Here is a 24600-nt window from a genome sequence, read left to right as displayed (position 1 = left end):
GCAAAATATGCGGCAGTGGGTGCTGCGGAGTTCGCCCGTTTCCTCCCCGGCACAATGCCCCAGCTGCGCATCCAGGCTGCTCAAACGTTGTCTATGTTTGGCAGCACATACCTGTGTGAACAACTGTTTTCTTTGATGAACCTGAACAAAACATCACACAGAAGTCGACTTACTGCTGAACACCTCCACTCAATTCTGAGGATTTCTTCAGCTCAGAGCCTTACCCCGAACATTGATGAACTTGTGGAAAAGATGGGACACCACCAAGTATCACCCTCAACCTCAAACAAGTGAACATTACTGTGCAATCACATATTTAGAGTTTTTACTCAGTTCAAGTTTAAAAGTTAAAATTTAATATTTGTTTTCACTGCATGTTACTTCTCCTTAAACAAAGTGTTGTTTTTGATTAATAGATTTTTGCACTTTATTTTTTTGTATTTCAATCCAATTATATTTTAAAAATATTTCAGTTGAGTGGATGATAGAAAATTGCTATTATTGTTTTTTCTTTGAAGTAAATTTAGCCCACTTTTGCTAAAATAGAAAATATAGTCTACTGATGGTGCCTTGAATACCGGTTTCTTTCATTTAATGTTCATGTTATGGGGATATTTATATAAAGGAAATTTGTCTTTTGTGTCTGTTGAAAATTAAAGATTACTGACAGAGCCATAAGAAAATATTGCTTTATTTATCTGATCATATTGTAATATATTTGTTAGGTTTTCAGTAGGTTCAATTAGGTTCACTAGACTATATGCGTCATTTAAACATTTTTCAATGAACATTCGAACAGTCCGGCCCTCGTCTTGTAGCTGATTTTTTTATTTGGCCCTCCGTCCATTTGACTTTGACACCCCTGCTCTAAAGGATGCAACTTCTTCCTCTCTCTGGGGGAGAAGAGGAAAGCTCATCAGTGAAAACCAAGAGCATGCCATTGTAGGATTGGTCATTGCTGACAATGCAATTAAAACGGAGAGAAATTCAGACTAGAATTGTAGAGGACAACCTGGTATTTCACAGTGTAGAAAGCATCAGGCTCCCATCGCTCAGACTCTGACCAAACACAGAGTTGGAATGAAACAGTTGTACACAGTTCCTTTTGAAAGGGACAGTGAGTGGGTTAAGTAACTCCGGCACCAATACGTCCAGGTATGGTGTCCATCCAATATGTCTTGTTCTATAGTGAGTTTTACACTATGCTACTCTACATGTAAACATGGGTTACAGTACATATAGTAGGACACACGGAAAATAATTTACACATAGTGTTTGATTTCTTTCAGATTCATAGAGTTGGAGGCTAATCAGACCCCACATGAAATAATTGATGTAGACGAGGCAGGGTTTAACCTTTCAAAAACACATCGGTGGGGAAGAAACGTCATCGGGAAAAGTTCATGTGCCCGGTCAGAGAGGAGCGAATATCACAATGTGTGCTGCAATCTGGAGTGCTGGTTTGGTCCTGCAGAAATGCCAGATTGGTCCCTACAACACTGAGCTCCTTCTTCTGTGTTTAGATGACCTCCACCAACAACTGGTGCCAGAAGCAGAAAGGGAGCCGCTGGGAGGAAACACGAGGACATTTATGATTGCATGGGACAATGTAGCATTCCACCAATCACAAACTGGTCTGCAGCCCATCCAAAAATGGTTTCCCTTTTCCTCCCCCCCTACTCGCCTTTCCTCAACCACATTGAGTAATGTTTTTCTACCTAGAGGTGGAAAGTGTATTATCATCGGCCACATGACCAAATGTCCCTCCTGGATGCAACGGAAGCCGGCTGCAGAGACATCTCAGCTGAAGACTGTCAGGGGTGGATAAGGCATGACAAGCGTTTCTATCCAAGGTGCAGAGACATCTCAGCTGAAGACTGTCAGGGGTGGATAAGGCATGACAAGCGTTTCTATCCAAGGTGCAGAGACATCTCAGCTGAAGACTGTCAGGGGTGGATAAGGCATGACAAGCGTTTCTATCCAAGGTGCAGAGACATCTCAGCTGAAGACTGTCAGGGGTGGATAAGGCATGACAAGCGTTTCTATCCAAGGTGCAGAGACATCTCAGCTGAAGACTGTCAGGGGTGGATAAGGCATCACAAGCGTTTCTATCCAAGGTGCAGAGACATCTCAGCTGAAGACTGTCAGGGGTGGATAAGGCATGACAAGCGTTTCTATCCAAGGTGCAGAGACATCTCAGCTGAAGACTGTCAGGGGTGGATAAGGCATGACAAGCGTTTCTATCCAAGGTGCAGAGACATCTCAGCTGAAGACTGTCAGGGGTGGATAAGGCATGACAAGCGTTTCTATCCAAGGTGCAGAGACATCTCAGCTGAAGACTGTCCGGGGTGGATAAGGCATGACAAGCGTTTCTATCCAAGGTGCAGAGACATCTCAGCTGAAGACTGTCAGGGGTGGATAAGGCATGACAAGCGTTTCTATCCAAGGTGCAGAGACATCTCAGCTATTATTGGATTACTGCTTCAGGGTTTTCAGTCTACCAGGTTGAGTGAGTTTCAGTCTCAGAGAGTGACCACAGGTCTTTAAATAATTGGTTGATGTGTAACCTATAGGGCTATGCATGCAGAATACACCTGGTTTATTATTCGTTTTCCCAAACTCAAAATGATGTGTGGCCAGGTTAATTGGTCAAATGATCTGGATTGTGATCAGTGAGTTGGTCTGTTTTCAGGCTCCGATTTCAAACCTGTGCAAAAAGACGTATCCTTACAACTTCTACGGAATGCTCAAACCGTGGAATGTTGGCACACGATTACTACAGCTAACACACCTCGTTTTTTTTTTAACAAAAAAAGACAGATGGGACACACTGCACTAGACTAGCGGGTTTGTTGCAATCGTCTCAAATTGCACCGGAGCTCGCTTTTTTGTTTCATTTATTTGGAATTCTCCAGTTCTCCGACTATACGTGACGTCAAAACCAGTATGGCGTTCGAGGTGACTTCGGCATTGCTTGCTTTATGTTTATAGAAATAGTTTTTAATGTAGTCTACGTGCTTTATCTGTTTCGTTGTACATAGTTTCTGGGATCATTTGACTGCGCTAACGCCCGGTCTCTGGCCTTGAATGAACAGCCACAAACCAGTTGGCGATAGGGCTAGCAGCTGTATCTTTTGATTATCATTGCAATACTACAGCTAACTGGCAATATTGTGCAATAATGACAACCGCATCATTCAACTCCCCACTCGTCAGATCTATTCTTTGCGGTTTTAAACCCAACGAGTCATTGGAATGGTTTGTGTCTTCATCTGAGTAGATAGCTAGAAGAATAGCAACACAACTTGGAAACAGTTAACTACTTTCGTTAGTTAGAAACACTTTTTCATGGTCAACTCGCCTACACAGTAATAGCTTGTGTGATTGTTTTTTCCCCATTAGCATTCGTTTTGACAAGTAATTGTCGGTCTCGTATAATCGCAATCTTTCAAGTCCTCTGCCTGCTTTTGAAATATTTTAATTTGTTATTTGTAAGGACACAACCTCAAGGCATTCCAGTTTTATCCAATTGTCACCAGCTAGATAATATTTATTACTGATAACGTTAGTTGTCATCAACCAAAACTGCTGATCTGTTCGCTGCACAACGTCATATGATGCGATAATACAGCGTTTCCCAAACTCGGTGCATGTTTTATTTATTTCCTTAACACTACACAGCTGATTCAAATGATCAAAGCTAGATGATTGGTTGATTATTTCAATCAGCTGTGTGGCAAGAACCAACACGTGCACCGAGTTTGGGAAACGTTACCTTAACGTTATACTATTATTCGTATTGCTTGGCAGGTGCAATCCACCAAACGAGCGGACCCGAACGAGCTGAAGGTTATTTTTCAGAAGGTAAGAGCATCTCTGGTTGTCCTTCACCTTTACGCCTGCTGTAGAGTTCATTTCAGTGTGGAAAGATTTTGGGCTAGGGTGAACTAATTAGAGGTCTGACATCATTTAGCTTGCGGGTGTCTTGTGAGGAGTTGTGTGACTGAATCCCCTACCACGCACAGTGCTTGATTTGGGCAGAAGTTCGCTGGAGTTGAATACCGGAATCTCACAATGTTCTGCTACTTGATCTCCTGATCTTCTTACATAATTATTAGCTCAAAAGTATTGTGGAACACCACACTACAGTGCTAGTCAAACGTTTGGACACACTTAATTCGATGGTTACTTATTTTTACTATTTTCTACATTGTAGAATAATCTATGAAATGACACATGGAGTCATGTAGTAACCCCCAAATATTTTAGATTTGTCAAAGTAGTCACCCTTTGCACAATCTTGGCATTCTCTCAACTAGCTTCATCAGGAATGCTTTTCCAACTGTCTTTAAGGAGTTCCCCACGTTATGTTAAGCACTTGTTGGCTGCTTTCCCTTCACTCTGCGGTCCAACTCATCCCAAACCATCTAATTTGGGTTGAGGTCAGGTGATTTGTGGAAGCCAGGTCATCTGACGCATCACTCTCCTTGGTCAAATAGCCCTTACACTGCCTGGATGTGTGTTTTGGGTCAATGTCCTGTTGAAAAACAAATTATGGTTCCACTAAGCGCAAACCAGATGGGATGGCGAATCGCTGCAGAATGCTGTGGTAGCCATTCTGGTTAATAAGTGTGCCTTGAATTCTAAATAGATCAGACCGTGTCACCACCTCCATGCTTCACAGTGGGAACCACACATGCAGAGATCTGTTCACCTACTCTGCGTCTCACAAAGACACTGGTTGCAACCAAATATTTCAAATTTGGACTCCTCAGACCAAAGAACCGATTTCCACAGGTCTGATGTTCATGTTTCCTGGCCCAAGCAAATCTCATCTTCTTATTGGTGTACTTTAGTAGTGGTTTCTTTGCAGCAATTTGATCATGAAGGCCTGATTCACGCAGTCTCCTCTGAACAGTTGCTGTCTGTTACTTGAACTCTGTGAAGCTTTTATTTGGGCTACTATCTGAGGTGCAGTTAACTCTAATGAACATCCGCTGTAGCAGAGGTAACTTCCTTGCCAGTGGCGGTCCTCCTGAGAGCCAGTTTCATCCAAGCGCTTGATGGTTTTTGCGACTGCACTTGAAGACACTTTCAAAGTTCTTGACATTTTTCTGGATTTACTGACTGACTTCATGTCTTAAAGTAATGATGGACTGTCGTTTCTCTTTGCTTATTTGAGCTGTTCTTCTGTATACCACCCCTACCTTGTCACAACACAACTGATTGGCTCAAATGCATTAATTCCACAAATGAACTTTTAACAAGGCACACTTGTTAATTGAAATGCGTTCCAGGTGACTACCTCGTGAAGCAGGCTTGAGAATGCCAAGTGTGTGCAAAAGCTGCCACGGTGGCTGTTTTGAAGAATCTCAAATATAATTTTCATTTGTCTAACACTTTTTTTGGTTACTACATGATTCCATATGTGGTTTTTTTTAACCCTGGAATGTGGTAGGTGTGTCCAAACTGTATGTCTCGCCTTGCAAGATGAGTGCGGGGCAGCAGATTGTACATTAGGCTCTACAGTGAGGTCCTCTACAGTGAGGTCCACCTTAGTATGTCAGTTTTTAGCAGGAAACACAAAGTGACACTGTCTATTTCTGTTTTACCCCCCCCCAGCATGCCAGTGTTGTGGATGCAGATGGCGAGAAGTTGATGACCCCAGGGGACTTTGTGCAGAAATACCTGGGCCTGCACACACAGATCCACCACAACCCCAAAACTGTCCAGCTCATCGCCGGTGTAGCCGACACAACCAAGGACGGGTGAAGAGCTGCCTACGTTAACCCCTCTCTCTCATCCGTCTCTTTCGCTATCTTTCTCTCTCCCTTATCCTGTCTCCACCAAGTACATGGTTAACAGTTGATTATGCTTAGACTGCTGTCTCCCTCATTCTATATGTCTCCTGTCGTGCTCCCTCTCCACATCAACCAAGGCTCCTGCAGTAATGAATGATAGAGGTTTCATACCCACACATATACAATGGTGATGCTTAGATCAGTTCATTAGGATGTTATTTGGTCTAAGAACAGAAGCTGCCTTAATGGGTGCTCATAGATTAGATTATACACAGACACACTGCACAAGCCCTTTCAATACACTTAATCCACTCTTATATGAGAGGCTTAAATAGTTAATGATTCTGAAACCATTTACTCCTTCAAGGTCAAATGTCTCAAAGTAACAGGTGTTTTAATGGTTAGGATTCAGCGCTCTCACCGCCGCGGCCCGGGTTTGATTCCTGGTCAGGGAACTAATGTTTTGAGTGGCAGGTAGCCTAGTGGTTAGAGCATTGGGCCAGTAACCAAAAGGTTGCTGGATCGAATCCCCGAGCTGGCAAAGGTAAAAATCTGTCGTTCTGCCCCCGAACAAGGCCTACCGGGGAGCAGTGGTTACCTGCCAACATTGTAAATAAGAATTTGTTCTTAACTGACTTGCTAAATGAAGGTAAAAAAAAATACAACCGTAAACAGTAAAAATACTAAGTAAAGTTTGTAACCTAGGTCAGTCATGTAATGGATACAAGTGTGTGTGTGTGTGTCTTGAAGGGGGATGAAGCACATGTCTGTCATTCAGCGCTGTTTAAAAGTGACAACCTACAAGCAGCGAGTCTTTTCACTTAAGTCTCTAGAGAAATGACCTGAAATCCATTACAATTGGTTTACACTATTTGAAATGCATGGAGTCATTTTGAAGAAATAGTGCATGGCCTAATTTCTCCCTACATCACTACTGACATTTTATTATGTTTCAGTAAAAACGGAACCTTTCTCCCTCTGATTGGATCTGTATCTGAAGCGTTGTCCTTCATGGCATCGCGCATATTGTTTTAATGTTGCTTCTCTCTCTCTCTTTCTTTCTTTCTTAAAAAAACACACAGGCTGATTTCATTCCAGGAGTTCTTGGCATTTGAGTCAGCGCTGTGTGTTCCGGACTCTCTCTTTATCGTAGTCTTCCAGTTGTTTAACAAGACGGGCACTGGAGACATCTCCTTTGGTACGTATGTGACTGTTGGGGTGATGGCGTTACCTGCTTTCAACTGTTTCCAGCCCCCAAAAGAATGCACATATGTTAACGCTGGTCTGTCATAGAATGAGCAGAACCGATTATTGTCCCGGTGTTCACAGATGCACAGAAAGAAAGTGAGAGATGATTTGAAGACTTTTTTAAAATGGCACAACTAATATGGCCGCCGTTCCTCCCCGTCACATAACGTTGCATTGAATGGGAATGTCCATTCTGCTCATTCTAATTCTATGTTCTCTCGATCTGTCCATCCCTCAAACAGAGAATGTGCGGGACATCGTCAGCCAGACCACTGTGCACCACCACATCCCCTTTAACTGGGACTGTGAGTTCATCTGCCTGCACTTTGGACACGACCTCAAGAAATGCCTCGGCTACCTCGAGTTCACCCAGTTTCTACAGGTATACACTCACACACACACTCAGTCATGCATGCACACGCTCCATGGCGCTCACGCGGTGACATATTGCGTGTGTGAAATTCCAATAGCATAACAACACGGCAGGAACGTGTATAATCGCAAGAAATTTGCTTTAAAACTCTGTGTTCTCTCCGCCCTGTGGCAAATGTGTAGAAAATATAGCTTTATAAAACGGCCCCCGTTTTGTCTCCGGGCCAAGAGGAGGGCATCTAAAACTATGCCAGTGGCCTCGCCCGCTACCACAGCCCACCTTAACTTTGCCACCACTGTTGAAAAATATCCTAGGGGAAGCACTGCACACATTCTTCTCTACCTACAGGAGTTGCAGTTGGAGCATGCGCGCCAGGCCTTTGCCCAGAAGGACAAGAACAAGAGCGGCACCATCTCTGCCATGGACTTCGGTGAAATCATGGCCACCATCCGACACCACATGCTTACAGTGTTTGTGGAGGGAAACCTGGTTTCGGTAAGAGCGCGAGTGTATGATTGTGTGTGTTTATAAGAGTCCGCGTGTTAACAAACAGGGGGAGTAATGGAGAGGGCGTCCCTGTTCTAACGCCTTCCACGGTGCGATTGTCCTCCCAGGCTGCGGGGGGCAGCACCTCTCACATGGTCAGCTTCTCCTACTTCAACGCCTTCAACGCTCTGCTCAACAACATGGAGCTGATCCGCAAGATCTATAGCACGCTGGCCGGGACCCGCAAGGATACACAGGTCACTCAAGGTAACATGCGTGCACCTTAACCTATACAGGCCCTTGCGTATACCCACAAACACATTCCCATCGTATACCCCCCCACACACACATTCCCATCGTATACCCCCCCCCCCCCCCACACACACACACACACACACACACTGTACTGACACCGCCACACTGGTCAGAAGTGCTCCAGACGTGTGAGAGGAGTAGCGTGATCCCACTTTGCCAGTCGTCTGTCAGCAGGGGAACTGTCATTGGCAAGCTCTCTCAATCTCTCTGCAGTATGTGTGGATGCACGGCGTGTGTTAATGCAGACTATTAACCCATCTCTCTCTAGAGGAGTTTGCCCATGCTGCGAACAAGTTTGGCCAGGTCTCTCCCATGGAGATTGACATCCTGTACCAGCTATCAGGCCTACACTCCCACTCTGGGTAAACATGCACTGCTCTAAAAGCCTTGTACTGTATACACACCTGTTCACCTGAGTGTTGTGGTAATGACGCGGTGTTGTCTCAGGCGCCTGAACTTTGCTGACATTGAGAGGATAGCCCCGCTGGAGGAGGGAGCGCTGCCCTATCACCTGGCTGAGTTACAGAAACGGGTAAGAGACATGCATTTTGTGTGTGACTGCGCATGAGTGAGTGTGCATGTGAGTCAAACTCTCCTCTCTCTGTGTAGCAGAGCCAGGGTGACTGTTCCAGGTCCGTACTGCTGCAGGCCGCAGAGTCTGCCTACCGGTTCAGCTTGGGCTCCATTGCTGGAGGTAAGGGACTGGGGTTGGTGTGATGTAAGGAATACTTTCATGGAATATATCCACCCCCACCCCCCAAATAAAAAAGTGACTTGGTTTAAAAAAAAAAAAAAATTACAAAAAGTTTTGCCTAGTTTCAATAGCACACTTAGGTGTGTGTCTCCTAGCTATGGGAGCTACGGCAGTGTATCCGATAGACCTGGTGAAGACAAGGATGCAGAACCAGAGGAATACAGGCTCGTTCGTAGGAGAACTGATGTACAAGAACAGCTTTGACTGTGCCAAGAAGGTGCTGCGCTATGAAGGATTCTTTGGATTCTACAGAGGTACGGACAGACACTGTGCATTCTTGGTTGCTCTCCTGCTCGCTTTTCCTCCCCTCTTTGCTCGCTTTTCCTCCCCTCTTTGCCTGCTATTTTGCCTTTCTGCACTGCCCTTGCATTTCTGCTGTCTCTTCTGTTGATGGAAAAAGGACTGCAAGACTGCCATGTATTGTTGGCTCACCCACACTGCATCACTCAACCGGCCTCCATCCATTCACTTCTTCCTTTGTTCTTTAATTCTCACCTTTTCCTTCATTACTCGTACTCTCCTTTTTCTCCTCCCTTTCTCCTCTAAGAAACTGTTGTCGTCATGAGACGTGGTTCATGTCATATGTGGACTCAATCTCCCATGCTGCCCTGCAGGTCTTCTTCCCCAGCTCATAGGTGTGGCTCCAGAGAAGGCAATCAAACTTACGGTGAGTCTCACTCCTCCCCCTCCACTCAGCCAATCACGATGGACGTGCACCTTAAGATAACGCAACACGTATTTTGATGAAGACATGCCTGACTATTCTCTCTGTAGTACTTATTTGCTCATTTATCTCCTCGGCTCTCTGTTCTCGCTGTAGATGAATGACTTTGTGAGAGATAAGTTCACTGGTGAAGACGACACCATTCCCTTCGCCGCTGAGGTGCTGGCCGGAGCCTGTGTGAGTATGACCCGACGACCAAACCTGTTCCTGTCAAACTTCCCAACTCTAAACGCGTCCCATTCTGTTCTACCTGAATGGGAAGCTGTGGTAGCTTCCCCTCCCTTCATGTCTTTCGTATTAATTTCACTTCGTCTCTCTCTCTGCAGGCAGGGGGTTCCCAAGTGGTCTTTACAAACCCGCTGGAGATTGTCAAGATCAGACTGCAGGTGGCAGGAGAGATCACGACAGGACCCAGAATTGGCGCCCTCAGTGTCATCCGAGACCTTGGCTTGTTCGGCCTCTACAAGGTAGGCGTGTGTGGCCATTACGTCTGGTGCCATTGTTCTTGTATTTTTGTAAACGAAAGCCCTTTTGATTGAAAGTAATGTCTTTTTTATTTTCTTGTGTATGTAGGGTGCTAAAGCATGTTTACTGAGAGACATCCCGTTCTCAGCCATCTTCTTCCCGGTGTATGCCCACACCAAGGCTCAGTTTGCCGACGAGCAGGGTAGACTAGGCCCGTTACAGCTGCTAGCTTCTGGAGCCATCGGAGGTACACACGCTTCACAGACCTATTCACACTTTCTATTCTACTTGATTGTCAAAAACAGTCATGGCCTCAAGTGACACCCTTTCTAACTCTATTTCCCAGGCATCCCTGCTGCCTCCCTGGTGACACCTGCTGATGTCATCAAGACACGCCTGCAGGTAGCAGCGAGGGCGGGACATACCACCTACACTGGAGTCATGGACTGTTTCAGGAAAATCACGCAGGAGGAGGGATTCGGAGCACTGTGGAAGGGAGCTGGAGGTGTGTGTTGTGGTGTTTGTCTGTCAAAGTGACTACACAAATGGGAATTCACTCTCTGTCTCCCCCAGCTCGTATGTGTCGATCCTCTCCTCAGTTTGGAGTAACTCTGGTGACCTATGAGCTTCTACAGAGGTGGTTAAATGTGGACTTCGGAGGACAGTGAGTGCACGCACACACTCCCCACTGTTATAACCCAAGATACCACTGTTTAGTTAAGCTCCAATGTCTCATTTCCCTCGCTCTTTCTCCAGTCGTCCGACGGGGTCTGAGCCCACTCCTAAATCTCGTGTCTCTGAGCTTCCTCCGGTCAGTGCTGACCACGTGGGAGGCTACCGTCTGGCCGCGGCCACCTTCGCTGGAGTGGAGAACAAGTTTGGCCTTCATCTGCCCAAGTTCAAGTCCTCTGGAGTGCTCTCTATTCTCTCTGACCCCGTTGACCCCTCTTCTGCCCTCCCTCAAGAGGCTGCCGCCCCCCCTAAAGACTAGCCTCTAACTGCCTGCCACCACCACTCCACTAAGGGCTATGCACTTAGACAGACATGCATACTGATCAACACACACATTTTGAGGGGCCATGTACACCGATATGCACACACGTACAGTCCTAGGGGCTATGTGCACAGCTATAAACACCAACACCCCAGGGTCTACTCTAGTGCTCTAACCCTGGTTCTGGAGACATGACTGTAGGTCCATTGTTGAAGCAGGCATTAACCTGAACACTACTGTTGTATCTCCAGTGGCTCTCCTTTCTTTTCTTTCCATTCTGCTTTTCATATGAAATCAGTGGTTTGAAAGGAGCCTTCTCTCTCTCTCTATTCCTTTGCTCTCTCGCTCCCATTCCTCTCCATCTCTCTGGTGGCTCCTCTCTTCTCATGAGTAACTGATTATAATTTTTTGGGGCGCTACTATGATTGGACAGTGTGTGGGAGATATTTGATTGGACGGCATGTGGAAGGCTTTACTCTGAGTGGGCCTTGCACAGGAAGTTGCTGTACAGACGTGACACAGCTGGAAAGGAACATTACTGATGTTACAGCGATATTAATGTAACATTGGAGAACAATGTTATGGTAATGTTAGCGCAACGTTTCGGTTACAGAAATGTTGCGGTAATGTTAAAAAGCAACGTGACTCATGTTGGAGTTACGTTAGATTGAAGTCGGGCCTTCGTCTCTTGAGAATCACTCTTACTGATCTACAGACCTTTTCAAACTGTTTGAGGAGAATCATCGGCAAAGGATTAGGGAACTTAAATTCATTCGGTGTATTTTATTGAAATAAACAATGATTTAATTTCACACCTGAAAATATTTTATATCAAGGAGAATGAACAGCAAAAGCTAACCAATAGTTTTGGTGGAAAACTAGACAATGTAATTAGATACACAACATATCTATACAGAGTTTGGTAAACTCCAACAAAGAATTATAATGGACAATGTTGTGACAAGTCTTGTTGGAATTCTAACTAGAATTCGGTACCCAACGTGGAGGATAGTTTCAGAAGGCACTGTACATGGAGTTTGGCAAAGTGTTCAGACCCCTTATGTTATAGCCTTATTCTAAAATTGTTAAATAGTCCCCCCCCCCTCTCAATCTACACACACTACCTCCATGACAAAGCAAAAAACTAATTTGTAGACATTTTAAATTTATTAATGGAAATATTACATTTACATAAGTAATCAGACCCTTTACTCAGTACTTTGTAGTAGCACCTTTGGCAGGGATTACAGCCTTCTTGGGTATCACGCAACAAGTTTGGCACATCTGTATTCTGAGTTTATTCCATTTATCTGCAGATCGTCTCAAGCTCTGTCAGGTTGGATGGGGAGCGTCGCTGCACAGCTATTTTTCAGGTCTCTCCAGAGATGCTCTGGTTGGGCCACTCAAGGACACTCAGAGACTTGTCCCGAAGCCACTTCTGCGTTGTCTTGGCTGTGTGCTTAGGGTTGTTGTCCTGTTGGATGGTGAACATTTGCCCCTGTCTGAGGTCTCTGAATGCTCTGGAGCAGGTTTTCGTCAAGGATCTCTTTGTACTTCGCTCAGTTCATCTTTCCCTTGATCTTCCTGTCACTGAAAAACATCCCAACAGCATAATGCTGCCACCCCCATGCTTCACCGTAGGGATGTTGCCAAGTTTCCTCCAGACATGGTGCTTGGCATTCAGGCCAAAGAGTTCAATCTTGGTTTTATCAGACCAGAGAATCTGCTCCCGCCAATTGCTCAGTTTGGCTGGGTGGCCAGCTATAGGAAGAGTCTTGGTGGTTCCAAACATCCATTTAAGAATGACGGAGGCCACTGTGTTTTTTTTGGGACCTTCAATCCTGCAGACATTTTTTGGTACTCTTTCCCCAGATCTGTACCTCGATACAATCCTGTCTCTGCGCTCTACGGACAATTCCTTCGACCTCCATAGCTTGGTTTTTGCTCTGACATGCACTGTCAACCGTGGGACCTTTATATAGACAGGTGTGTGTCTTTCCAAATCATGTCCAATCAATTGAATTTACCACAGGTGGACTTCAAGTTGTAGAAGCATCTCAAGGATGATAAATGGAAACAGGATGCACCTGAGCTCAATTTTGAGTCTCATAGGAAAGGGTCTGAATACTAATGTAATTAAGGTATTTCTGTTTTATTTGTGCGACAATATCTAAACCTGTTTTTGATTGTGTAGATTGCTGAGGATTTGCATTTATTTAATACATTTTAAAATAATGCTGTAACAAAATGTGGATAAAGTCAAGGGGTCTGAATACTTCCCGGAAGCACTGTACTGTATCTGGACCCAAGCAGAGCCATATCTTTGTATGAGGGAAAACTTCATGCTTTCAGGAAGGAGACCGAAACTGTTTTCCTATTAAAGAGACCTACAGGTACATTACATTTTCAAATAAAAAGTAATAACTTTGGTTCATAACTTGCCATGAAGAATATTTTTAAGTTAATTTAAAAAGCCTTTTTTTTTGTCTTGGATATTAGTAACGCTATCTGCAGAAATATGTAATATGTGCAACCGAATGTGATAAAATTGTTGCTATAAAAGCATGGATAAATAAAATTGTTGCTAAAATCTGAGGACATGGCTGTCCTTGTCTATGAAGGTTGGAATGTGCATAGCATGGGTGATGTTCTTCACCATCAGTTAAACACACATCGTCAGCCCATAGGGAACATACATACGTCTGGAAAATGTACAAATACAAAGTAGTGAAAGGGTACGTTTTGCATATTTAGAAAGGGACTGGAGTTGGAGCTGTGGACAGAACTGTCGACGTTCTAGAACCCTGAGGGATAGACATCACGCCTGCTCCAACCAGAGGGAGGATTTGGAAGCAACAGGGGAGTGGTCCCCAAAGTAACCCTGTTACCATGGTGATCAGACGAGTAGGCGCTGCGCGGCGAGCTCGTCTCCTTCGTCTCGGTTCTCGTTGATCTCCACGAGCGTGCGCACAAAACGGGTCCACTCATCTGCTTTGGGCACACAGATTTGCTGTGGAAACGAGAGAATATACACATACATGGGTTAAACACAGGTATGACATGTACAGTATATCAAGAGCTGTAGTATAAGGGATGAATCTCTCGCCTCTCCTACGTCGTAGACCAGCACCTGCCCGTCTGAGTCTCCTGTAGCGATTTCTCTCCCTGAGTGAGCCCACCGCACACGGTTCAGGGCAGGAGACCCATCCACAACCACACTGGCACTGGGCACCTAAGACACACACAATGTTGCATTGTTCATATGCATATCTGTTGTTTTGCACCGTGCGTAGAAATGTGTGTGTACCTCTGTGTCGTTGTTGAGGTTCCACAGGTCCAGCCGTCCTGATCCATCCACACAGGCGAAGAGGGCGGGGTGAATGGGAGACCACATGACATCATACACATAGTCACAGCTGTCCTCAAACAAATACAGAGGATGGGTACTCTACAGAGAGACAATTGGGAGAAAGGGTAAGTGTGTGTGTTGCCGCAAAGCACAGTAACCGGTGCCAGTAACAACGCCCGGGACACAGAACAAACCATTCCTGCCCCCACTGCCACAGAAGCTGCAGATCACGGCTCAAACTGCCCAGCCACCTCCGGGCCCATGGCCAGCCAGACCCACACAACAACCGGGACCCGCGACACCTAGAGGGAGATCATACTCCACTATGAGGGCTCCCAGAAGAAGATGTGTGTGTGTGTGTGTTACCTTGGTGGTCCACAGCTTAACGGTCCAGTCGAAGGAAGCAGAGATGAAGAGATGGGAGAAATCCACGGGACCCCCGGCACTGTGACAGCTCAGTCCAGTGACTGGACCGTGGTGTCCCTCAAACACATCACTGATGCCTGCCTTACTGTAGCCCACACAGACACACAAACACAATGTTAGAACACACACACATATATATTGGTGTTGGCCACAAAGTGATGTCCACAAAGCAAAGTTCTGAACACACACACCTCCCGTGGCGGCAGGCGGTGTAGACTGATCCATCTTCACTCCCAACCACAAAGTTGTTGACATCGCCCAGAGGGAATGCCATGGAGGTCACTGATACTGCCTTAGACTGCTTAAACACCAGCTCCAGACTGTCCTGTATCTCACACACACACAGCAATAAGACTGCCAAAACACTAACTTCGCAATGTCCTAGAACACAAACGCACACTGCAGTCGTACCTGTGGTTGAGACAGCATGTCTAGGTTCCAAGAGCACATCTTTCCGTCAGTAGAGATGCTGATGAGGTTGTGAGCGTTTTGGGTCCCGACCACGTTCACACAGTACACCGGGTGCTGAATATCACAGGACACCGTTAGAAATGGGGGATGTTTCCATGTAGCTAACATGACACAGTCCAGTCTATATTTAGCTGATAGTAGCTTGTACCCGTAAAAGAATATCTAAACATTTTCACAATTTGAAAGCTATTGAGCACTCAATGTTGATTACGTGGCCAAAAGTATATGAACATCTCCTTCCAAAATCATGGGCATTAGTATGGAGTTGATCCACCCTTTACTGCTGTAACAGCCTCCACTCTTCTGGGAAGGCTTTCCACTAGATGTTGGAACATCACTGCGGGGACTTGCTTCCATTCAGCCACAAGAGCATTAGTGAGGTTGGGCACTGATGTTTGCCGATTAGGCTCGCAGTCGGCGTTCCAGTTCATCCCAAAGGTGTTCAATGGGGTTGAGGTCAGGGCTCTGTGCAGACTAGTTAAGTTCTTCCACACCAATATCTGGCCACTTTAGTTGTGATACAAACCTTATCAAAACATATAGGCCTATGGGCTAGGCTACATGACGTGTGCGACTATGATTAAACAAAAGGCATTGTTTCTTGCCTTAAACTGGACATCATTCACAAGTGATAGGCTAATATTGTCACCCATAAGACTATTCTTGATTTAATCTTGTCTTTGCATGTACTATATAATATGTGTGTGAAATTCGCTTTGATTTAGAATGGACCATTATATTGTCTCAACAGGGGCAGGGGGAAAAATACATGTAATCTCTACACTTAAATGGGGAATGGAGGAAGCTTTTCCTGTGGTTAATTGTCATGCCAGGTAGGCTATACTCCTGTTGTAAAGATAAGCAATGTGCTAAATATTAGGAAAGTTGAGAGAAAAATATAATAGGCCTTTCCTATAAATAACTGATAGAATCCTCTTCTTTTTAATAGAGGCCATCACTCTCTTTTTTTTAGCCTATAGAAATGTGTGCAACATGAGCTCATGGGTTCTCATGAAGTGTTTGATTTGATTTTCGAATACATTTGCATTGATGTCAGAGTGATTAGAGGGACAATAGAGGGCTGAGTACCAGGCGGTTAGCACGTTTGGTAGGCTACTGATGACCATCAGAGCTTGGAGGAGACTAAATTGTCATGTGTAATTTGACTGCCTTCATGATTCGTGACCGCTGGTGTAGCAGTAATACGGTCACCACGACAGCCCTCGTTGCAACTGAGGACAGATGATTTTTACACGCTATGTCCTTTAGCACTGACTGGTCCCGTTCTGTGAGCTTGTGTGGCTTACTACTTTGCAGCTGAGCCGTTGTTGCTCCTAGACGTTTCCACTTCACAATAACAGCACTTACAGTTGACCGGGGCAACTCTAGCAGGGCCGAAATTTGACGAACTGACTTGTTTGCAAGGTGGCATCCTATGAAGGTGCCATGTTGAAAGTCACTGAGTTCTTCAGTAAGGTTATTCTACTGCCAATGTTTGTCTATGGAGATTGCACGGCGGTGTATTTGATTTTATACACCTGTCAGCAACGTTCCTTTGTAGTGTATATGAGTTACCGTGTGAGCGGATGCAGACAGGGGAGTTCTCTGTACAGATGTTCTTTTGTTGCTCCTGTTGTCCCATAGGACGATCTGGCCTGAGTAAGTCCCACCCACAATCAGGTTAGGATGGAACCTGGCGAACGCCGCTGACATCACCGCAGACTGGGGAAGAGACACAGAGAAGAGAATTATATTCACAGAGAGGTGGTGTGTGTGTGTGTGTGTGTGTGTGTGTGTGTGTGTGTGTGTACCTGGCAGTGGAAGGTGTATTCAGGTGTGGTCTTCTTATACTTCATATTCCAGACCAGAGCCACTCCGTCCGGCTCATGAGGAACATCTTCATTGTTGTTGTAGGAGGCCACCAGCAGCTCAGGGTACTGAAACAAACAGCAGACAGCAGTCAACAGCGGTAAAACAGAAGTGTATCAGGAATCAAATACACAGATTTGCATGACTCTAACAGAGTCCAACACAAGAGATGATGTAACTCTTTAAAAGATAGGCCCTAATCCGAATCATCACACACACACTCCTACCTGAGGAGACCAGTCCAGACAGGTGACCACTCTGTTCTTGGACCAGCGCTCGTTAGAGAACACCCTACTCAGAGACATCTTAGCCCCCGCCTGCATCTCACTGGAAGGGAAGAAAGAAATATTGAGAGAGAGAGAGAGAGAAATAAGAACACACACCCGAACACACAACTATAGAGAGTGTGTGTCTCACCCCTCCTTGTCCTCCAGGTCTCGGCCACTGTAGTCGAAGCAGACGTCCACTCGCTCAGAGAGAACCCGCTCTACAATCCTGCTCCCTCGATCGAAGAAGGCCATGAACTCCTCAGTGTTGAGCAGGTGCATCTTCTCCTCTTCAGTCAGCTCCTTGGGAGGGACTACACACACACACACACACACACAAATATCAGAAGTGGTGTAGGCCAGGGATAGTCAACTTACAGAGGCAGGAGGGTAAAGTCAAGCTCACCTTCTTCCTGCTTCTCCTCCTCATCAGCTTTCTCCTCCTGGGAGTCCTCTGCTGGCTTGGGATCGACCATCTCCTCCTCTTCTTCTTCCTCCTCCTCCTCCTCTGCTACACACGCACGCACACACACCCACAACATCATGCTCACAACAACACAACGTACATTAAAACATTCAAAGTGTGTAGAATTGCCCGCTAACCCTTAAAACATCAAACAAGTTTACCTGGTTTAGCCTGGGTGTGTGTTTGTGTATCGGCGGGGGTCTGTGTTTCCTTGGAGTAGGACACCATCTCTTTTGGAGGGAAATCCACCTGGGTCACCTTTGCTATGCCAAGCCTAAAACCTCGCCTGGACAGGAGACACACACATAGTCAGAGAGACACATACAAACTTAAAAACACAGCCACACCATTATACAAACACTCACACTCCACATCCAAACACACCATTACAAACACAAACTGCTGCTCTGTACCATCACTCATTCATATATCCTTATGTACATATTCTTTATCCCCTTACACTGTGTATAAGAGAGTAGTTTTGGAATTGTTAGTTAGATTACTTGTTGGTTATCACTGCATTGTCGGAACTAGAAGCACAAGCATTTCGCTACACTCGCATTAACATCTGCTAACCATGTGTATGTGACAAATAAAATTTGATTTGATTTGAACACTCCACATGTGCTAGGAGACAGCAATGTGTATGATGCTAACAAGGGGCATTCAGGCCCACCAAAGAAATGACCAAGAGGGACAGAAGAGAGGAGCAAAACCACAGCCCAAGTAGGGGAATGTGTCTTATAGAGTAAGAAAGAGGTGAACCCCAGTAGTTCAGAGTCAGAGTACAGCTGCAGAGTAGAGGGGTCAGGATCCCAGGGTAATGTCCTGATACAGCCACAACACGCCACCAGGGGGCAGCAGAGAGAGAGCAGGAAGAGAGAGTGAGTAACACAGAGAAAGAGAGAAAGCTGGCAGGTTAATAATATACACTGAGCATACAAGTACTTAATCACAAATACACAAACACACATACAGACCTAGAGTTTCCATCTCCAGAGTCCTGGCTTCCAGACTCGCTGCCCACTGACTTGGCTGAGGGAGACATAAGGGTAGTGACTAGATAGTGAAACAGAGGCTGGGCTGTGTGAGGGTGTGTGGGGGGGGGTCAAAGAATGAGGGAGTGAATAATTGAGTGAATGAGAGAGTCAGTTGGTTAGTAGTAAATGACGGGAGAGAAGAAAAGAGAAGAAAAAGTAGGGGAGGGGACAAGTGGCACGCTGAGGCTTCATGCAAAAATGCTTGTTAAAAATCAGAAGAGTGTGTACGTGTACATGTGTATGTGTGTGTGTGTGTACGTGTGTGTGTCTTTACTGTTGGGTATATCAGGGGTGATCCCCATGCTCTGCAGCAGAGCCTCAGCCTCTCTCCTCTTCTTCTCCAGGTCAGAAGAGTCATCTGCTGCACCCCCTTCCCGCTTCGAGTCAGACCCCTACAGGGGGAGAGAGTGGAAGGGGGGAAGAGGGAGAATGGGGAGAAAAGGAGAGGCAGCATGAGAGGGATCCGTTGCATTGGAGAGACAGGGAAAAAGATCACGTAATAAATACAATATAACCATGTATAAATACTGCATAGGCTATTACATGACACTAATAATAATAATAATATACTATTTATTTGACTTGTATTTATTCAGAGGAGCCCAATTGAGACCAGGGTCTCATTCTCAATAGTGCCCTGAGAACAAACAATTCACAAATTAACATGATGATACAACAAAACAGCAACAACCAAAAAGAGCGACAAGATACAGAAGATACAGAAGATACAGAAGATACAGAAGATACAGAAGATACAGTACGTTTCACAACACAAAAAATGATTACAATCAACCAAAAACAAAACGTGCAAACGTCAGTGGATTCATTCCTCATCAGCGTTCTAAAGTGCCCTATTGTCACCAGGGATTCAAGACGTAACGTGGATTGTAAAAATTATTCCAAACATAGGGGGTGTTAAAACTAAATGCTGATTTACATAGGTTGGTAGAGACACGAGGGACTTCAAGTGTTAACTAACCCTGTAAGCGGGCTTGGGGACTCTTGTTTTTATACATTACCAGAGAAGTGAGATATGTTCAAAGCTTGTGCAGCAGAGCTTATGTAAACAAAAAGGGGGAAATGAAGTGATCTACGGGAATTTCGAGAGGTCCAGCTGACCTTCTGATCAAGGACGCGGCGGTGATTATTAAACCTGTCAACTGTGATTTAAATTGATGCGCGCTACACTGCACCCAAGGGTTTTAGAGTAGAGGCTGCTGCATTCGGATGAATGGTGGCACCATAATCAAGAACTGGCCGGAAGGTTGCCTGTACAACCTGCTTCCTGCTGTTTAAGGAGAGGCATGATCTAAACTCAGCAAAAAAAGAAATGTCCCTTTTTCAGGACCCTGTCTTTCAAAGATAATTTGTAAAAATCCAAATAACTTCACAGATCTTCATTGTAAACACTTTTTCCCATGCTTGTTCAATAAACCTTAAACAATTAATGAACATGCAGCTGTGGAACGGTCGTTAAGACACTAACAGCTTACAGACGGTAGGCAATTAAGGTCACAGTTATGAAAACTTAGGACACTAAAAGAGGCCTTTCTACTGACTCTGAAAAACACCAAAAGAAAGATGCCCAGAGTCCCTGCTCATCTGCGTAAACGTGCCTTAGGCATGCTGCAAGGAGGCATGAGGACTGCAGATGTGGCCAGGGCAATAATTTGCAATGTCCGTACTGTGAGACGCCTAAGACAGCGCTACAGGGAGACAGGACGGATCATCCTCGCAGTGGTAGACCCAGAGGAACAACACCTGCACAGGATCGGTACATCCGAACCTCACACCTGCAGGACAGGTACAGGATAGCAACAACAACTACCCGAGTTACACCAGGAACGCACAATCCCTTCATCAGTACTCAGACTGTCCGCAATAGGCTGAGAGAGGCTGGACTGAGGGCTTGTAGGCCTGTCCTCATCAGACATCACTGGCAACAACGTTGCCTATGGGCACAAACCCACCGTCATTGGACCAGACAGGACTGGCAAAAAGCTCTTCACTGACGAGTCATGGTTTTGTCTCACCAGGGGTGATGGTTGTTTATTGTCGAAGGATTGAGCGTTATACCGAGGCCTGTACTCTGGAGCGAGATCGATTTGGAGGTGGAGGGCCCGTCATGGTCTGGAGCAGTGTGCCACAGCATCATTGGACTGAGCTTGTTGTCATTGCAGGCAATCTCAACACTGTGCATTACAGGGAAAACATCCTCCTCCCTCATGTGGTACCCTTCTTGCAGGCTCATCCTGACATGATCCTCCAGTGTGACAATGCCACCAGCCATACTGCTCGTTCTGTGAGTGATTTCCTGCAAGACAGGAATGTCAGTGTTCTGCCATGGCCAGCGAAGAGCCCAGATCTCAATCCCATTGAGCACGTCTGGGACCTGTTGGATCGGAGGGTGAGGGCTAGGGCCATTCCCTCCAGAAATGTCTGGGAACTTGCAGGTGCCTTGGTGGAAGAGTGGGGTAACATCTCACAGCAAGAACTGGCAAATCTGGTGCAGTCCATGAGGAGGAGATGCACTGCAGTACTTAATGCAGCTGGTGGCCACACCTCTTGCTTCTATTCGGGACGCTTGCGTCCCAACTAGAGCTCTGGAAATGCAAATGCGCTACGCTAAATGCTAATAGTATTTAGTTAAAACTCAAACGTTCATTAAAATACACATGTAGGGTATTGAATTAAAGCTACACTCGTTGTGAATCCAGGCAACAAGTCAGATTTTTAAAATGCTTTTCGGCGAAAGCATGAGAAGCTATTATCTGATAGCATGCAACAATACACTACAACACAAAAGACCGGCAGGGGACGTAAACAAAATAATTAGCATTTCGGCGTTACACAAACCGCACAATAAAATAGAAAACATTCATTACCTTTGACCATCTTCTTTGTTGGCACTCCTAGATGTCCCATAATCACTATTGGGTCTTTTTTTCGATTAAATCGGTCCATATATAGCCTAGATATCATTATATGTAGACTGTGATCAACGGAAAAAAAGAGCGTATCATAACGTAACGTAATTTTTTAAAATTCAAAAAGTCGACGATAAACTTTCACAAAACACTTCGAAATACTTTTGTAATGCAACTTTAGGTAGTAGTACACGTTAATAAGCGATAAAATTCATCAGGAAGGCGATTTAAAATCCTTAGCTGTCGTCTGGCAGAAAATGTCCACAGGAAGGCTCCACAAAAAGAGCTGGGCGGAGCTTTGGGGGAAGTGGTCCCTTGATTAGGTTCAACCAAGAATCAAAGCTGAATCAAATGACAAGACTCTAGACAACGTGTGTTAGCTGCAGGAGTTGAAATCTCATTCTTATGTAATTCGGTTCACTTTGAACAATTGCTGGAAGTGGCGCAAGGATATTTATTTCCATTTTCTGTGATCAGGTTTTCCTGTGCTTTTCGATGTAACTGCCGTTCTGGTAAAGCCACAGCAGTGATTTAACCAGTTTTATAAACGTCTGAGTGTTTTCTATCCACACAGACTAAGCAAATGCATATACTATATTCCTGGCATGAGTAGCAGGGCGCTGAAATGTTGCGCCATTTTTAACAGAATGTTCAAAAAAGTAGAGGGTAGAAGCAAGAGGTTAATGCAGCTGGTGGCCACACCGGATACTGACTGTTACTTTTGATTTTGACCCCCCCCTTTGTTCATGGACACATTATTCAATTTCTGTTTGTCACATGTCTGTGGAACCTGTTCAGTTGATGTCTCAGTTGTTGAATATTTCTATGTTCATACAAATATTTACACATGTTAGGTTTGCTGAAAATAAACGCAGTTGACAGTGAGAGGACGTTTCTTTTTTTGATGAGTTTATTTCTATAAAAGAAGTCTACTTTAAATCGCAGCTTCTTAACTACCCACTAGGTACAAACGTCAATTCAACGTCGATTTCACGTTGGTTCAAAGTCATTTCATTGAAATTGATTCAACCAATATGTGCGCCCAGTGGGTAGCTAGCTCATCCATATGTTTTTTTTAACATAACATTTGTGGAAATCCAAATACCCAGATATTTATAGGCGGAAGCCTGCTCGACAAGAGAACCATCCAATGCATAAATGTGTAAACCATCTGAAATATTCCTATGAGAATTAGAAAACAACACACATTTAGTTTTTGCAGCCATAACTAACCATTTGAAATCAACAAGGGCTTTCTGCAAGGCAACTAAATCGGACTGAATCTCTAGCGTAGCCTGGTCAGCAGTAGGGGCAATAGAATACATACATTTAATCTGCATGCAGATGAATGTTACAGGGATGTGATGTTCTACTTCTCTTCTCTCTACTTACATCCTTCTTCTTGTTCTTCTCCTCCTCCTTTCTCTTCTTTTCCTCTCTGATTTGGGCCAGGCGTTGTTTCTTCCTCTCCAGCTCTGCTTTCAGCTCACTCTTATCCTGTTTATCCGCCATGCTACAAGAGAGAGGGAACAAGAGAAGTCAATATGAGTTTTGTAGATCTAACTGCTAGCGTGTGTGTGTGTGATGGTAGCTGCTGGTGGTATCACACTGTAATCATGTGAACACAAAGGGATAACTGTTCATGACAACGTGTCCTTTATCTGAGTGTGACATGGAAAATAATATGCTACGCCTATGTTTAGCTGGGTTGTTATGTTGAACAAACGATTTCGGTCAGATCTTATCATGGGCACAGCGCGGGATGGAAATAACCCATACATTTCATATTGATTAATGTAGGCCTACTTTTTGTCTGTTGATTCATGCAGCAGATAGAATCATGAAATTACAACATTAATCAACGGTTTGTTATTAACAGTTCACTGAACACCAAATTAATTAGGTGGTTTATTGGAAACGGGTTGAGTGGGACGTTGCATGATTGGTCACATCACATCTCAGTATGACCATCTGATTCTGCAAGAGCAGGAGCTTGGTCTCTGGCAAACAGTCGTCATCTGAGTCCTGATCGATGCCAAGCTAGCCAGCAACAAAGCACACTGACTGCATTGAAAGATGCCGCTACATTGTACAATAGTAATCTATTTATCCACAAGGCAATGATCTCCTTGTCATTGTTGCAAGGGAAGGGCGTTAGCTAAATAGCTAACGTTACAGCTAACTGCCGATAAATCTGAAAGTGACACTGACAGCTAACCGTAGCAGGGTTGGGTAGGTTATTTTCTAAATGTAATCTGTTACGGTTACTAGTTACCTGTCCAAAACTGTAATCAGTAACGTAACTTTTGGATTACCAGTAACGTAATCTCATTACATTCAGTTACTTTTAGATTACTTTCCCCTTAAGAGGCATTAGAAAAATACAAAAAAATGTATGTTACCAATTGAACGACATCTATTGCAGGATAAATAGGATTTAGAAATCTGGAAGTATAGATTAGCCAAATGGCTTTACCTTACCATAACCCTAAAACTAAGGACTTATTAGCCAGCCCTACTCTGTTGTTTATGATTTTGTTGTCATGGAGGACTGATTGGGCTCATTGAATCGAGATGAAAAATAAATGCTGTGCTCACGGAATGGCAGGCTTTGAGCACTACTAAA

At 44.8% G+C, this 24600-nt stretch overlaps 2 protein-coding genes across 5 annotated transcripts; one reads left to right on the top strand and one right to left on the bottom strand.

Annotated features, from left to right (window-relative positions):
* The first annotated feature begins 3755 nt into the window (after positions 1-3755).
* LOC115102740 (electrogenic aspartate/glutamate antiporter SLC25A12, mitochondrial-like) lies at positions 3756-12743 on the top strand. 2 transcript variants are annotated; one of them, XM_029622992.2, is made up of 17 exons: positions 3756-3864; positions 5623-5768; positions 6884-6999; positions 7292-7431; positions 7771-7917; positions 8037-8175; positions 8492-8585; positions 8671-8755; positions 8833-8917; positions 9073-9231; positions 9592-9644; positions 9798-9878; positions 10028-10168; positions 10275-10413; positions 10513-10671; positions 10740-10830; positions 10923-12743. In XM_029622992.2, exons 2-17 carry the CDS (start codon positions 5659-5661, stop codon positions 11155-11157), a joined length of 1974 nt encoding a protein of 657 aa, XP_029478852.2. In that variant the 5' UTR covers positions 3756-3864; positions 5623-5658; the 3' UTR covers positions 11158-12743. The 2 variants fall into 2 exon arrangements, with proteins under 2 accessions (XP_029478852.2, XP_029478853.2); XM_029622993.2 differs by lacking the exons at positions 3756-3864; positions 5623-5768 and having other exon boundaries at positions 6910-6999; positions 8069-8175.
* Positions 11929-23623, bottom strand: LOC115102742 (dynein, cytoplasmic 1, intermediate chain 2a-like). 3 transcript variants are annotated; one of them, XM_029622994.2, is made up of 16 exons: positions 23367-23621; positions 19322-19439; positions 18988-19042; positions 18773-18835; positions 18169-18293; positions 17948-18052; positions 17693-17855; positions 17503-17602; positions 17218-17343; positions 16982-17128; positions 15347-15460; positions 15127-15260; positions 14876-15020; positions 14468-14608; positions 14267-14392; positions 11929-14170 (listed from the first exon to the last, which is right to left on the bottom strand). In XM_029622994.2, exons 1-16 carry the CDS (start codon positions 23484-23486, stop codon positions 14057-14059), a joined length of 1896 nt encoding a protein of 631 aa, XP_029478854.1. In that variant the 5' UTR covers positions 23487-23621; the 3' UTR covers positions 11929-14056. The 3 variants fall into 3 exon arrangements, with proteins under 3 accessions (XP_029478854.1, XP_029478856.1, XP_029478858.1); XM_029622996.2 differs by lacking the exon at positions 18773-18835 and having other exon boundaries at positions 23367-23620; XM_029622998.2 differs by lacking the exon at positions 11929-14170 and having other exon boundaries at positions 14468-14505; positions 23367-23623.
* Between the last annotated feature and the right edge of the window lie 977 nt (positions 23624-24600).

Source organism: Oncorhynchus nerka, linkage group LG20, assembly GCF_034236695.1.
Source record: "Oncorhynchus nerka isolate Pitt River linkage group LG20, Oner_Uvic_2.0, whole genome shotgun sequence".
NCBI lineage: Eukaryota > Metazoa > Chordata > Actinopteri > Salmoniformes > Salmonidae > Oncorhynchus > Oncorhynchus nerka.
Note: the sequence above shows the minus strand (reverse complement) of the source record. Positions and strands in the feature narration are given on the sequence as shown.

Coding starts and splice junctions, on each gene's coding strand:
- LOC115102740 (XM_029622992.2), top strand. CDS start 5,659: ATGACCCCAGGGGACTTTGTGCAGAAATACCTGGGCCTGCACACACAG. Junction 8,756..8,832: donor TGGCTGAGTTACAGAAACGG/GTAAGAGACATG, acceptor CTCTCTGTGTAG/CAGAGCCAGGGTGACTGTTC. Junction 9,879..10,027: donor AGGTGCTGGCCGGAGCCTGT/GTGAGTATGACC, acceptor CTCTCTCTGCAG/GCAGGGGGTTCCCAAGTGGT.
- LOC115102742 (XM_029622994.2), bottom strand. CDS start 23,486: ATGGCGGATAAACAGGATAAGAGTGAGCTGAAAGCAGAGCTGGAGAGG. Junction 19,043..19,321: donor CACCCCTGATATACCCAACA/GTAAAGACACAC, acceptor TGTCTCCCTCAG/CCAAGTCAGTGGGCAGCGAG. Junction 15,461..16,981: donor TGTCTGCATCCGCTCACACG/GTAACTCATATA, acceptor TGTGATATTCAG/CACCCGGTGTACTGTGTGAA.